The sequence below is a fragment of the Haliaeetus albicilla genome, chromosome 12 (assembly GCF_947461875.1).
Source record: "Haliaeetus albicilla chromosome 12, bHalAlb1.1, whole genome shotgun sequence".
NCBI lineage: Eukaryota > Metazoa > Chordata > Aves > Accipitriformes > Accipitridae > Haliaeetus > Haliaeetus albicilla.
The window spans coordinates 43,332,471-43,344,848 of NC_091494.1; the positions used below are offsets into that span (position 1 = coordinate 43,332,471).

The 12,378-nt window shown below is 46.3% G+C and overlaps 2 protein-coding genes across 5 annotated transcripts in view; one reads left to right on the top strand and one right to left on the bottom strand.

The window, feature by feature from the left end:
- On the bottom strand, positions 1-8,363 carry RFNG (RFNG O-fucosylpeptide 3-beta-N-acetylglucosaminyltransferase). Its single transcript, XM_069799578.1, has 8 exons — positions 7,792-8,363; positions 6,887-6,935; positions 6,264-6,366; positions 5,724-5,877; positions 4,592-4,680; positions 4,336-4,501; positions 2,853-2,938; positions 1-2,619 (listed from the first exon to the last, which is right to left on the bottom strand). The coding sequence occupies exons 1-8, from the start codon at positions 8,221-8,223 to the stop codon at positions 2,553-2,555; spliced, it is 1,146 nt and encodes a 381-aa protein (XP_069655679.1). The 5' UTR covers positions 8,224-8,363; the 3' UTR covers positions 1-2,552.
- Positions 7,263-12,378, top strand: part of GPS1 (G protein pathway suppressor 1) — a 21,874-nt gene continuing 16,758 nt past the window's right edge. The window contains exons 1-2 of one of the 4 annotated variants that reach the window (XM_069799575.1): positions 7,263-7,648; positions 10,979-11,071. In XM_069799575.1, the coding sequence (XP_069655676.1) occupies positions 10,994-11,071 (78 nt within the window). In that variant the 5' untranslated portion in view covers positions 7,263-7,648; positions 10,979-10,993. Of the gene's footprint in view, positions 7,649-8,503; positions 8,658-8,992; positions 9,016-9,226; positions 9,395-10,978; positions 11,072-12,378 lie in introns of those variants that run through there. The other 3 variants (XM_069799574.1, XM_069799576.1, XM_009915076.2) reach the window with 3 other exon arrangements.

Here is a 12,378-nt window from a genome sequence, read left to right on the forward strand (position 1 = left end):
TTTGGCATATTAAATATTTATTTTGTAGAATCACTTCTGTATGAAACAGTAGTTTGATTTAAAAGCTGCATCCTGATATAGCCACACAGCCTACTGTATTGTCAACACAAGAAACCTTAGAAGAAGCTTGAACCCATTGAACAGTCCTGTATTGCCATGCAGGAGAATGTGGTCCTTTTTCAGTTTAATGAACACCCTACCAGCTTAAAAGTATGCTGCCTCTTTGGCACACCTTGTTTAGGGTGACCAGCAACTAGAGTGATACTTCTACTACTCAGTTTTGCTGCCATCCATATGAAGTGGTGTCATTTTTGAACAGCAGTTTGCCACATAATCACTACCCCATCCATGTTGTTTGTGATATCTTACAAGAGGCTGCTACCAGTGGAAGAGGAAGAAAAGCTCCACCAGAAGTGTTCAGAATCAGCGTTTTAAGACAAAAATCTCATCAAGAGCTCATGAAGCTTCACAGCTTACTGCTACAGGTTGAAAACAGGAACCTAACAAGTATTTAAAAAAAAAAAAAAAGTATTTATATAGATATCACGAGTCTCCAGCACTATTAATGACAAATCTTTAAACCCTAGGACACCTCAGTTCTAGTGAGCAGAAGACCTAATAAAGAGGTAGAACATGCCACAACCTACTATTCTGCAAGTCCTCCTCTGTTTTCTGTAACAGGCTGTCAGTGTTACAGGTGTACCTGTTATGGAACAGCCACTGTGCTAGCTGGACTTTGATCTAATTCCCTGCAGCATTCTTATTTCCATACCTCATGGTCACCTTAGTAGCCATGAAGGAAAGGAGAAATTTAAGAATGAGCTGCAGGACTGTGGCAAATAGCAGCTTGTTTGCTCCTCAGTGGAATTAACTAAAATCATGCAGAGGGGACAATATACCCAGGTAATTGCTGAAAGGTTTGTGTTAAAAATAAGGAGTGCAGGGAACAGTGTATTTCAGGAGGCTGACACCTCTGCTGTTTCATACTTGAATACACTGCAGGCATTTGCCTACGTTATACCACTTTTCAAATGGCAGGAAGTTAAGCAACTAGCTGAAGTCCACAGTACAGCTCAGCACAGCTGTTTAGAAATCTGAAATTTTTGCTAGCTCTACATTCTAGCCGTTAATCATTGTTCCAGGTTATACAACGTCATTCTATTATTCTCCCCTTAATTCAGCCTCAGACTCTAGCACTAAACCAGCAAGTATTTTCTGAAGAATTTGTGAGAGTAAACAGTGGTTTTGCAAATTCATTTTTTATGCTATTCTTCATGTCAGGTAGGGATTGCACATGGCCGAAGTTTGGGCTAACAGAAAGGTAAAAATACGGAGCCCCATTTCTTCCACTTTCAAAACTAAGCTTACTTTATTTAAAAAGCAGCAGCAGGTGATACTGCTACAGCATTGAACTTCTGCTGCCTTTGTGTAGTGTGCAGTCTCCTTTTAGTGATTGCATGAACTATTTATTGAAACGTTAGCAGCAGAGTAAAAATAAACACTGATCTAGACCTTAAGGTAATCAAAACATTATCTGAAGAAGCTGAAGTGGAGTAACCAGAGTCATACAATCAAAGGTCCTCAAATGATACCATCAAAAACTTCCTCAGGGCATTACAGCTATCTAGCATTCCTCCTCCCTCACAGACAGCAAAAGATACAGCACAACTTCAGAAACAGGGCGTGTTTCATCGGCCAGTGAGCATGCTCTAGCTCATACAACCTGCTGTGGGCAAAGCAGGAGAAACGATTACCATCTAGTCTGGCAAATATTTCTTCAGTATCAAATATCAAGGGAATAGTCTTGGACCTGGCAGACCACCATCATAATCAACAACCACTGCAATTCAGCTGGTAAAAGAGCCAAGTCTGACAATCACCTCCATGGGAGGTACACATGACTATAGGGGAGAATGTGCACTGTAAGCAACTCTTGTCCAGCCCTGAGTAAGCTTACCTTTACACAGGGTTTTCCCATGACAAAGGCTTTCTGCCTTGTTTACCCTAGTGATTCCAGGATTTCTGGTGTTTATGAACAGACCCTTTTCCGGTGCACAGGTGGAATTTTAATATGGCAGGCCACAGAAGCTCTTAAGTAATTCTGTTCCCAAGACAGACGAGTGAAAACTTCCACTCTTGTCACCATGGGGACTACAGTCTGCTATAGCACTCCAGCTTCAAGACAATGGCCTCTACAAGCCCTTAACAGTAGTAAGAATGCTATCATTCCAAGTACTGCATTTGCCTAGGATGTGTCCAGGCACAGATTCATATGACATCAGACAGAAGTATGAAGTGACTTGTACACGTGTGACTGTAGTCATTATACAAAGAGCCACTGGACAAAAGAAGAAGGACTCTCCTTGGAACGTCCCTGGCTGCAGCTGAACAAACCACACCTTCTTGCTTTTGTAAATAGAGTCTATCTACCTCCTTTGTAGATACCTCTGGTTGTCTCCCAGACGAAGAGAAAAAGAACCACCAAAAAGTCCACCACAACTCCTCTCTTATGCAAACTAGGTGAGATACAGGTGTCAATGACTGGTCAAGAATTATGACATCTTCTTAGCAGGGCACCAAATAGTGTCAGGATAGAGCAGACAATGGACAGACTTAAATCTATGAAGGAAAAAAAATGAAAAGAAAACATTAGATTGGAATTCTCCATACAAGGAACATACTAGCATTGAATGTGCAGCTGTCTAACAGAGCAGAGAGGGTGGGTCTACCTGCCTTTGGCACAGCAACAAGAGCTGACATGAGAAAATAACCCCATTAGCAGGTTTGATCATCTTACAGTTTGATAAACATGAACAAGGCAGGGAGATCTTGTTTTGGAAGCGGACACTCACCGGGTTGGATCTTGCTGAAGGCCAAACACTCCTCCCACACTCACAACATTGTGTTTGTTCTCAGGGTCCCCGTAACTTAGGGTTACCTGTAGAAGCAAATAAATATTCAGAAATTGTAACACTAATGCAGAAAAACAGAGTGGGGATAGCAGGATTATTAATGAGATATGGAGATAGACTCCAAGGATCCCGTCTAATCTGATCGGTGGATTACATTTGAAAAACAGTGGTTAGTTTTGACATAAGCAATGCTGGCACTGAATGGTAGCTATCAAATGGACCACTGCTCATCTAAAAGCAATCTGGGAGAATAAACAAAGGAGCTGAAAGCTGCGTTGCCCTGAAGGACAAGATGAGTTACAACTGTGAGCTTTGTAAGGGCATTAATCCTGCTAATGTCTGTACTTTCACTAAATAACATATGTTCATCCTCACCAGACGCTGCCTGAAGCCTGCAATAGTAGTGTCTTAGCACAGAGGGAAAATAGAAACATTTGGATATTAAATGCTATAAAAAGAACTGCCATGTGACAAACCTGGCAACAAAATTTAGATCTCTGGAACTCCAATTCAGTGCTATTCTTCCACACAAGCATTGTATCAAGAAATTTCAGGTGCCAGGTACAAGACGACATATTTTTCTTTCTAACTGTAGATCTCCTGGATTTTTGGGTTAGCTGTTACAGTCTCAGGGAAACAACGATCACCAATGGAAGGCTGTATTCAGCCTACAGTTAAATTCACTACCACGAGGGAAATTACATCACACTGGAATTTGGCCCCAAATGAACATTTCTGCTGCCTAATACGATTGCCAGGAAAATATAACCAAGCAGTTTGTAGGGGCAAAACCGCACTCTCGTTTTTTCATGGTGCCAAACATTAAGAGGCAGACAAAGCTTCTGGATAGCCTTATAGCTCCATCTACTGCCCATGAGTAAAAAGCCATCCCAGCAATTAAAAAACTACTTGATTTTTTCCCTAAGAAAGACTGATTAAGTTTCTTGAGATTCAGACAAGTTGTTCTTAAAAATGATCAAACATTTAACTATGTCTTACTTATTGAAGAGGTACTTGCTATAGCTGCAACACTAGTCTTTTTGAACAGCGTGAATTAAGACTGAGACTTTGTTAGGCAAAGACAGAAACACTTTCTTACATGGCAGGCAAACTAAATATTGCCTCCTTCTACACTTGCTGCTACTGTGACTCATGGGAAGTCAGAGTTTAGGAGGAGATGGGGAACACCATATTTAGGCTTAATGTAGCAGAATGTGTCCCCAAAGGAGAGGACAGCTATATGACCTAATTGGCTAGGGTGAAAGTATGCTTTTTACCTAAATGAAGGAATCGGACAGGACACAGCTCTGAGTGAGTCTGTAGACATCCTTCTTTGCTGAAGAGTGCTAAGTCTAGGGAGAGGTATTCTGTCCGATCAGGTTGAGGTGTAATTATAAGAACAGGACATGAGGCTTAGCCCTACCTGCTGCAGCACAGACTCGCCTTGTAGCCTCTGCAGATTTTCCAGATGGGAATGGAACAACGGGCTGTGCAGCAGCTTTACCTCCAGCAGCCCTTCAATGATGTAGCCAATAGTGCAGTCATCAGGAAGACGCACTCTTTCTGCAGTACTGATGAAATTACCCAGGCTGTGAGACAGAGCATAGGAGACAAGATGAAATATGCCTTAAAGCCTACCAAACACATATTGATGGAGCTCAGCTAGGAACAGCGTTTACCTGGCCCAGGGACTCATCTTCAGGGCAAGACCTCTGCTGATACAGAACCCTGCTCCACCTGTGGCAAACCAGAATTTCACGGTTGTCTTCTGAAGAGCAACAAGAAGAAACACACAGTAGTTACTAATAATCAGCTTTCTCCATTTGGCTGGGCAGGGAAGGGAACTTGAGGTTTTACTGGATATCACATACTGCCCTTGAGTCAGAACGAGACTACAGATTAATTCCTGTTTCTTTAGGCTGCTGAAAGCCCAGCTAGCTGTTCCCTCAAATGAAATTCTATCCTGGAACTGACAGCGGGTGAACCATCAAGTTAGCACAACTGAAGTACCACACATGAAATGGGAAACTACACCTAAGTCCCACCCAATTCCATCTGTCCCCTGGTCACTCTAGCCAAGGGTCACAGCCAGCTCAGTGTTCCTGAGGAAATCAAAGGTGGTCCATTAGTCACTTGGCTCCATGTCCAAGGAGGCTATTTTGCTGTGCAGAGCCTTCCCTAACAACCTGCTTTGTAACTGACTTTCTGGTCAGTGGATTGATTTATCTTTAGGCCTGTCAGCGTAGGTGACGTGGTGAGGACTTGTCCTTTAGCACATGTACCTTGTGACTGAGATGTTTGCTTCCACTTCTTGGAAACCTAGTAACCACTCAGTATTGGAAATGCCTTATATACTCAGAGAGGCTCTGTCACCCATCTGATGTTGGTTCAAGATGATGACAATGTGATACTGCTCTCAAAACAAACAAACAAAAAAAACCCAAACTCCAACCCAACCCCCAAAACCCTAAAACGAGGAACACTGCCCCCAAAAACACTAAAGGAAGAGTCAAGGTGGGGAGGCCCTACTCACCTCAGTGTGAGGGAGATCACCAACATACATGAGTGAAGGAAGAGAAACAGACATCCACACAGGAGACAAACTCTATTGTACATATGCATATGAGGTCAGATCAAAGATTCATTTAACCCAGCACCCTGAAAATGACCAGTCGCTGAAAATGACCAGTGCCAGGTTTATTGCCTGCAGATTAAATCACTTGTTTTTATGTGGGAATCCTGTGAACTCTGAAGGTTTTAAAAGCCTAGAAGGTCAGGATGTCTCTCAGACTAACTGCACAGTTTGCTTACTGAACCGTCACTTTGGACATGGTCGGCTGCTTCAATGGGATGGTCCAGACTCGGTCGCCCCACATAGACATCCTGGCTGTGTGAGAAGGCGGATAAGAGACGCAGGAGAGTCCGAGGGTTCACATAGTTGTCATCGTCCACATGACAAAACCATCTTCAAACAAAACAAAATAAAGTAACTGCAGAGCAGTAACAAAGAAATTAGTTATAGGTTTACAGCTGAGTCTTAGGCTTTTAGGCTTGGAGCAGAAAGTATTTCCCATTGTTCTGAATTACAGAATTTGGAAGCTGAAAGCACCCACAGATCCTAATTCTGGAAAGAGGCTGAAATTAATAACCCCCTTTAGATCGTGATCCTTTCCACCTTTCAGATGATGGTTGTTTATAAGCATTGCTTCATGCTGTCCTCCCTTCCCTATGCTCACCACCACATTTTAGCTAATACTGCATTCCTTACTGGAACAGAGAAAGTTACTCAAGTTTCCTGTGAACACAGAACTGGAAGAAACAAAGTCAATCAGAACAACATGTTTCACCTACTTTTGCCCAGATTCCAGGAATTTATCATATTCCACAGACATCTTGCAGCAGAGAGCTTGCCGCGTATGGACAGCAGAACAGTTGGTGTTGATCATATGATCCCCTAGAAAAATAAAGATCAGCTCTTTCAGGCTTGAGAAGCATGTGTAGTCCAAAAAAGACTACAAAAGAAGTGCACATTTGGCACTAATACCCTACATCTGAAGTGCATATGGTGCACACATGGAGAGTAAACTGCAGGACAAGCAGGGCTCATGGGTTATGCATATGGCATGCAAGCTGTAGAGTACCTAAAAATGCATGAGTGCAGGGTATATAAATAGTGCCATAAGACTGTATGCAAAGGAAATGCCTAATATAACTTTGGACCAGAGAGACTTAAGCTTACTAACAGGAAGGAAGTGGGTGCAAAGGTGAACCCAGTATTCAGGAAGTTCCAGGCATCTTGTCCAGGTGGTAAGTAGGAACAGCATATTCTCCTGTGAAAGGAGAAGTTTTCTCCATTTTCTCCATCTTAACTTCCCTAATTGCTTGTATAGCATGAAATAAGGACTGTAGGGAAAGTATGACAGAAACAAAACTCAGTTACAACAGACGGCATGCACCTACGCTACACAGCTTACCTGCTTTCAGGCGTAGCTCCCGATCCTCCCAGTCCGTGAATATGAACGTCTGTGGGAGACAAAAAATGGTGTATCCACATTTGAGAACTTCAGAAACTAATTTCAACTCTGTTCAGTTGCAGTCGGAATTCTGAATGCTTTGTCTTGTTAGTTTATTTCACAGTAGCCATTGGGAGTGGGGTGGGGAGTGGTGGGGGAGAGAACCCCAGCAACTTCAGCCCTTGCCTTATTTGATAAGCATTTGCATTGCAAACCAGAAGAGCCTCATTTCAGTAAAGCATCCAAGATTTTAATCCCCTCATCTCAGGGTACAGACAACCAATTTCCAGATAGGAATGACTGTCTTTTTTGGTAGAACCTCTCTCTGCAATTTCATCTCCTATCTCTGGCGAGGAGTCATCCACAGCTGTTAAGGAAGCCAAAAGGAAAGAATGAAAGGCAGGGTGGAAAGTGCCAGGTGGTAACACTGTCTTCTCCCAACTGCTGGACAAAATCGTGTTAATGTGCTCGGATGGACTGAAATTCCCGAACAAGGGAACAAATTCTATGTTGTTCTATGGAAAAACCTAAGCTGCTGAACTACTCGGTCCACAATACCGGCTTGGATGCATTGGCACTAGGGATCTTTTGCTATCACGTAGTATCTTCCACAGCCACACAAAGGTCAGCAAACCGCTTCTGCTTGGACCACCGATCCCAGATTGCAAGCAGTTAGCGCAATCAACAACGAACTCTGGAGGAGGGTTCAGACGAACTACTCGGGTAAGATGACCTTCCTCGGTCTCACAAGGAAAGCCCTTTTTAACGCAGGGAAGGAAAAACCGGCGAGAAAGCGCAGCGGCTGCCCAGGAAACCGGAGGGCCGAGGCTGCGGCCGCCCGCCCGCCCCCGCTGGCGAAGCCTCACCTGTCCCCTCGCCCGGGAGATCCAGGTTTGGAGGAGCAAGTCCAGCCGGCTCCTGTGGTACTTCCTCGTGGTCTTCACCGCGATGAAGATGTCCTTCAGCTCCAGGCTCTCCCTGCCCGAGCCCCCGGCCGCCCCGAGGCGGCCCTTCCGCGCAGGCTGCGGGCTGCCAGCGAGGCTTCCGCTCCGGCCGCCCGCCCCGGCCCCCGGCCCGCCGCCCGGCTCCCCGCGAGAGCCCGCCCGCGTACCGGGCACGCCGCTCCCCCCGGGGCCCGCCCGCTGCGGCGTGGGCCCGCTAGGCCCGGCGGCGGGCGGCGGGCGACGGCGGGGCGCGGCGGGGGGCTGCCCCCGCGGCAGCAGGAGGAGGAGGAGGGCGGCGGCGCTGACGGACAGCAGGAAGCAGGCCTTGCGAAGCCCCAGGCAGGAGCCGCTCATGCTGCAGCCCCGCGGGCCCCCGCCGCGCTGCGCGGCCGCCTCATGGCCCCGCGGGCGGGCGGGCGGCGGCGGCGGCAGCTCCGGCTCCGGGCGGGCCGGCGCCGGGACCCCGGCCGGCCGCCCCCCCCCGCGGCAGCGGCCGGCCCAGGCCAGGCGGCCGCCGCGCTCCGGGAGGAGGCGGTGGCGGCGGCCCCCGCGGCCGGCGGAGGGGAGCGCCCGAGCACCCCAGGCCGCGCTGGCCCGCGGGGGAAGGCCAGCAGGAGGGGCGAGGCGGGCCGCGGCCCCTTTAAGGGCTTCACCTGTCGGATGCGGTCTGGCGGCGGCGCGCCACCCGGAAGTGGAAGCCGAGCCGGAGGGAGAGGCGGGGAGGTCGGCCGGAAGTGGCGGCCGTGAGGGGAAGGATGCCGCTGCCCGTCCAGGTCTTTAACTTGCAGGTACGGGGCAACCGCCTCCCGCCGCCCTCGGCAGCGCCATCCCGCTGGGCGCCGCCGCTGCCGCCGCCGCCGCGCCCGGCGTCCCTTCCCCCTCCCGCGCGGTGTCCGACGGCGCGGCCCGGCCCGGCCCGGCCCTGCCGCGGCCTCCGGGTGGCGCGGCGCGGCCTTCCTCTTCGGCCCCGCGGCTCCGTCGCGGGAAGGGGAGCCGCTCTCGGCTCGCCCTTCCGCTGGGTCTGTCTGTGTCGCTTCCGCCGCCGTTGGCGAGGAGCGGCGCCCAGCCGAGCGTCCCCCGGCGCCCGTGGCGTCCCCGCCGCTGCAGCAGGCCCCTTGCTCGATTTTCGCGTTGGACGTGCCGTAGGTAGGGCTTGGGTAGCAGAGGAGGGTGCGATGAGGTGGCGGACGAAGAGGAACTGTGAGTCTGCAGTGCGGGGGGGAAGCCGCAGGAGCCCAGAGGGGGTCGGTGTACCGAGCCTGGACCCTCGGTGACTGCACAGGCGATCCCTTTGCGAGTTAACTGTCTTTCTTCCCTTTAGCAGCCGGCAAGTTCTCTGTCAGGGCGCAGGGGTGCGGAAGGTCAGGACAGGATGAGGGATAGTTCAGCATCCAGCTCAGCTTCTTCATCAGTGACAGATCTGTACTGCACCCCCTCCAGCAGTAGGTCATGCCTCTTCCTCCCGAGTACAGCAAGAGACTTCAGCTTGAGTGCCAGCTTATCAGCTTGTATGAGGCCTTATGAGGTACCTTCCAACAGGGCGCCCTTCTGGGCTCAGAAAATCTTGGGGAGTGAGCATTATTTTTTTGCTTTACGAGTAGTTCTTAAGTAAACTTTGCATTTTCGTTCCAAAATAAAGAGTTAGCTTGAAAATGTCTGAGTTTGTGTGTCCTAGTGGGACTTCCAGCCCACTTGTTGTGTTTTTCCTTGTCTGGGAGTTAAGAGAGAAATGCAGAGTACAGCCTACCAGTGTGGCAGGACACAAATCATTCTGTTCCACTGGCTGGAGTTACTGTTTGTCTGTAATGCTGATTTCTAAGGAGTCTCTATCAGGTTTTTACTAGAGTAGGCAAACACAGGCTAAAAAAAAAGGCAATCCTGACACTTAGTGATATAAGAAAAGAGATAAGGTAGAGAAAAATGGAAAAAGTAGTGGTCTCAATGTGTGGTGACTTAAATGTTTTTATGTACAGTTTTCCTGAGTGGTGACCTGGACAGTCAGACTCTCCTTTGCACCCTCCCTCCCTTTCCTTCATGCAGACACAGCAAAATCAATAAAAACAGAAATAATTTGGTGTTGGTGGGGGCAAGGTGGTTGTCATTTTTGTCCTTTCTAAGGTCCACTTGTGCAATTTACCCCAAATCAGGTGTTTTTGGTAATATCTGCACATATTCAGCACTATATAAGAAAACATTCGCGTTCAGCTTGGTTTTCCTGAGTTTAAACGAGTAATACGTATGGGGAATGTTCAGCATGCTTCTGACTAGGAGGAGGAAAAGAATTTTGTGATAGAATACCAGTTTTGTTTGTGGGACTGCATGGTAGGTTGGTCTTAAATGAGAACATGCACAGTTATTGTATTGATGCAGTTGTACTGAGGTCACTGTACTGGTATGATTCCTTATGTGGTTCAAAGCAGTGCAAGATATACTGGGAGGATAAAATTCTGTTGTTCCTGCACAAGGGAATCTAACTTAACAGTTGGACTCGGATAACTACAGTAGGATAGCTCAACTGATGGTAAATTTTTGCAGTGCAGATAAATTTTTCCCCAGTATTTGTTAGAGATTGTGGAATTGCCATTCTGGATTCTGTTCTTTACATTTTTTAATGCTTTAAAAAGGTGTAACAGTTGTTGTCTTCTCTCCATGCCCCTCCCTGCCCCCCCCCCTTTTAAGCATTAAAGCAGCTTTGAAAGGTTCTGGTTAATTTTTGGGGTACTTTTTTACTTTTGGAGCTTCTTGAACTGAGTGTTAATGCCTGCTCTTGCCCAAGGAAGAGAAATGGGAATGTCACTTGGAATTTAGGACACGTGCCTGAGTTACTTTGTACAATCAGATTTATTGACCCCTTCACTTTCTTGCTTGATAAGCTACCAAGCAAAATAAAACGCTCTGTGCGAATGCTGTGCTGCTTGATTTAGACAAAGCGTCATGCTGAGTAGTGGTGTTGCTAGAGAAAAATCCAAAACGTGTCTAAAGACTGAGGAGTGTTTTTTCATTTTTAAAAGTTAATGTGTATTTAAGCGAGTCCTTAATAGATTGAATCACATAGTTGTTTCCTGCTTAAATGTAATAAGCTACTTTTGACCTCATTTTGCTATTCTAGGGTGCAGTAGAACCCATGCAGATTGACGTGGATCCACAAGAAGATCAGCAAAATGCACCTGATATCAACTATGTGGTGGAGAACCCCACTCTGGTATGTGCTGGTTGAGGGCTAGTGGATTACATTTCTTGGGGATGGCGTCTTTAAGGTTTTTGAAAAACTCCCTCATTTTACTCCTTGTCAAATTGTTACTTAGAGATTAATAGATTATCTACAAAGCAAGGTGGGGTAAGAATAGCAGTGACCTCTTCTGTAGCTCCTTGTCACATACTGACCTCTGCTGCACCTTCTGAGGTGAAGGAGGAATTGCTGTTTTGTGACTTGCTGCGAGCTGTCTGTTTGACACAGTTTCCATTCTGAAATAGTTTAGTACATCTCTGATTACTTACAGAGACATCATTCCTTTATTTTGAGGCTTGTTCTTTGAGGAGCAAGGCTCAGGTGCTTTAAGTATATAATTAGGATAGAATTCTTTCATTGTTTGGTCCTCTGGAGACTGGCTAAAACCCACAGAGCTGTAGAGTTATAAAAGGCTGTATTTGCTTATATCAGTTTCTTCAATTTTTAGTTAATAGTTTGAGATTTTGGCCAATTTTTATGTGTCAGCTCTGTAACAGTGAGAGATGGGTGTTGCAGAAGAGAACAAAAATGTTAATTGGAAAAAGTTAAAGCAACATTAAAGCTGCAAAATAAAGCATTCAGTTAGGAAGCCTTGGATCTCCCATAACCTCTGAAGCTTTAATTTGTTCCTCTTGTCCCTGTGCCTTATAACAGTTGTCACATGGTTATTCACTGTTTACTGCACGGCCCTCTTTTTTTTTTTTTTGATTTTTTTTGTTGGGTTTGTTTGGTTTTGGTTTTTTGGTTGTTTTTGTTTTTTTCAGTGTATGACCTGATACCTTGTTTGATTTCATTGCATTTCAATTCCGTTCTGAAGCTAGAGTGATGAAGCAATTATGTTGTGACCTTTATGTCTTTGTTATTACTATAGCATCTAAGTGTTCCACAAAAATTAGTGATTTTCTTTTCACCATAACTGATGTGAAGGACCATAATTCCCCTTTGACATTCAAAGAGCTGAGGAGTAAAGTGAAATTACTCAGTGATTTCAGGAGTATTGTGCACCATCAGGCATGAAACTGTGGAAGAAAGAATGCTCATGCCTTTGTATTTTTCAAGTTCTGTAGCAAATAAAGCAGGAATCCTAAATGCAACAGTGTACACAGTTCTATTTCAGTCTCAGAGCAAGATCATTCTTGCACTGAATCAGGCAAGAGTCATGTTAGAAAATGCTACTGTAACATCTATAGCAGTATCTTAATTTAGACATAGAGGGGTGAGGGAGTCAGATGTGACATAGGATGCATATTAAATGTGGATGGGCAACCTGAATCTAGTGT

What these genes read in the sequence shown, in the direction of transcription:
- RFNG (XM_069799578.1), bottom strand. Translation starts at nt 8,223, where the DNA reads ATGAGCGGCTCCTGCCTGGGGCTTCGCAAGGCCTGCTTCCTGCTGTCC. An exon ending in TCTCCCGGGCGAGGGGACAG is followed by an intron (nt 6,936 to 7,791) that starts GTGAGGCTTCGC and finishes TGTCTCCCACAG; the next exon opens with ACGTTCATATTCACGGACTG. An exon ending in TTCCTGGAATCTGGGCAAAA is followed by an intron (nt 5,878 to 6,263) that starts GTAGGTGAAACA and finishes TTTTGTTTGAAG; the next exon opens with ATGGTTTTGTCATGTGGACG.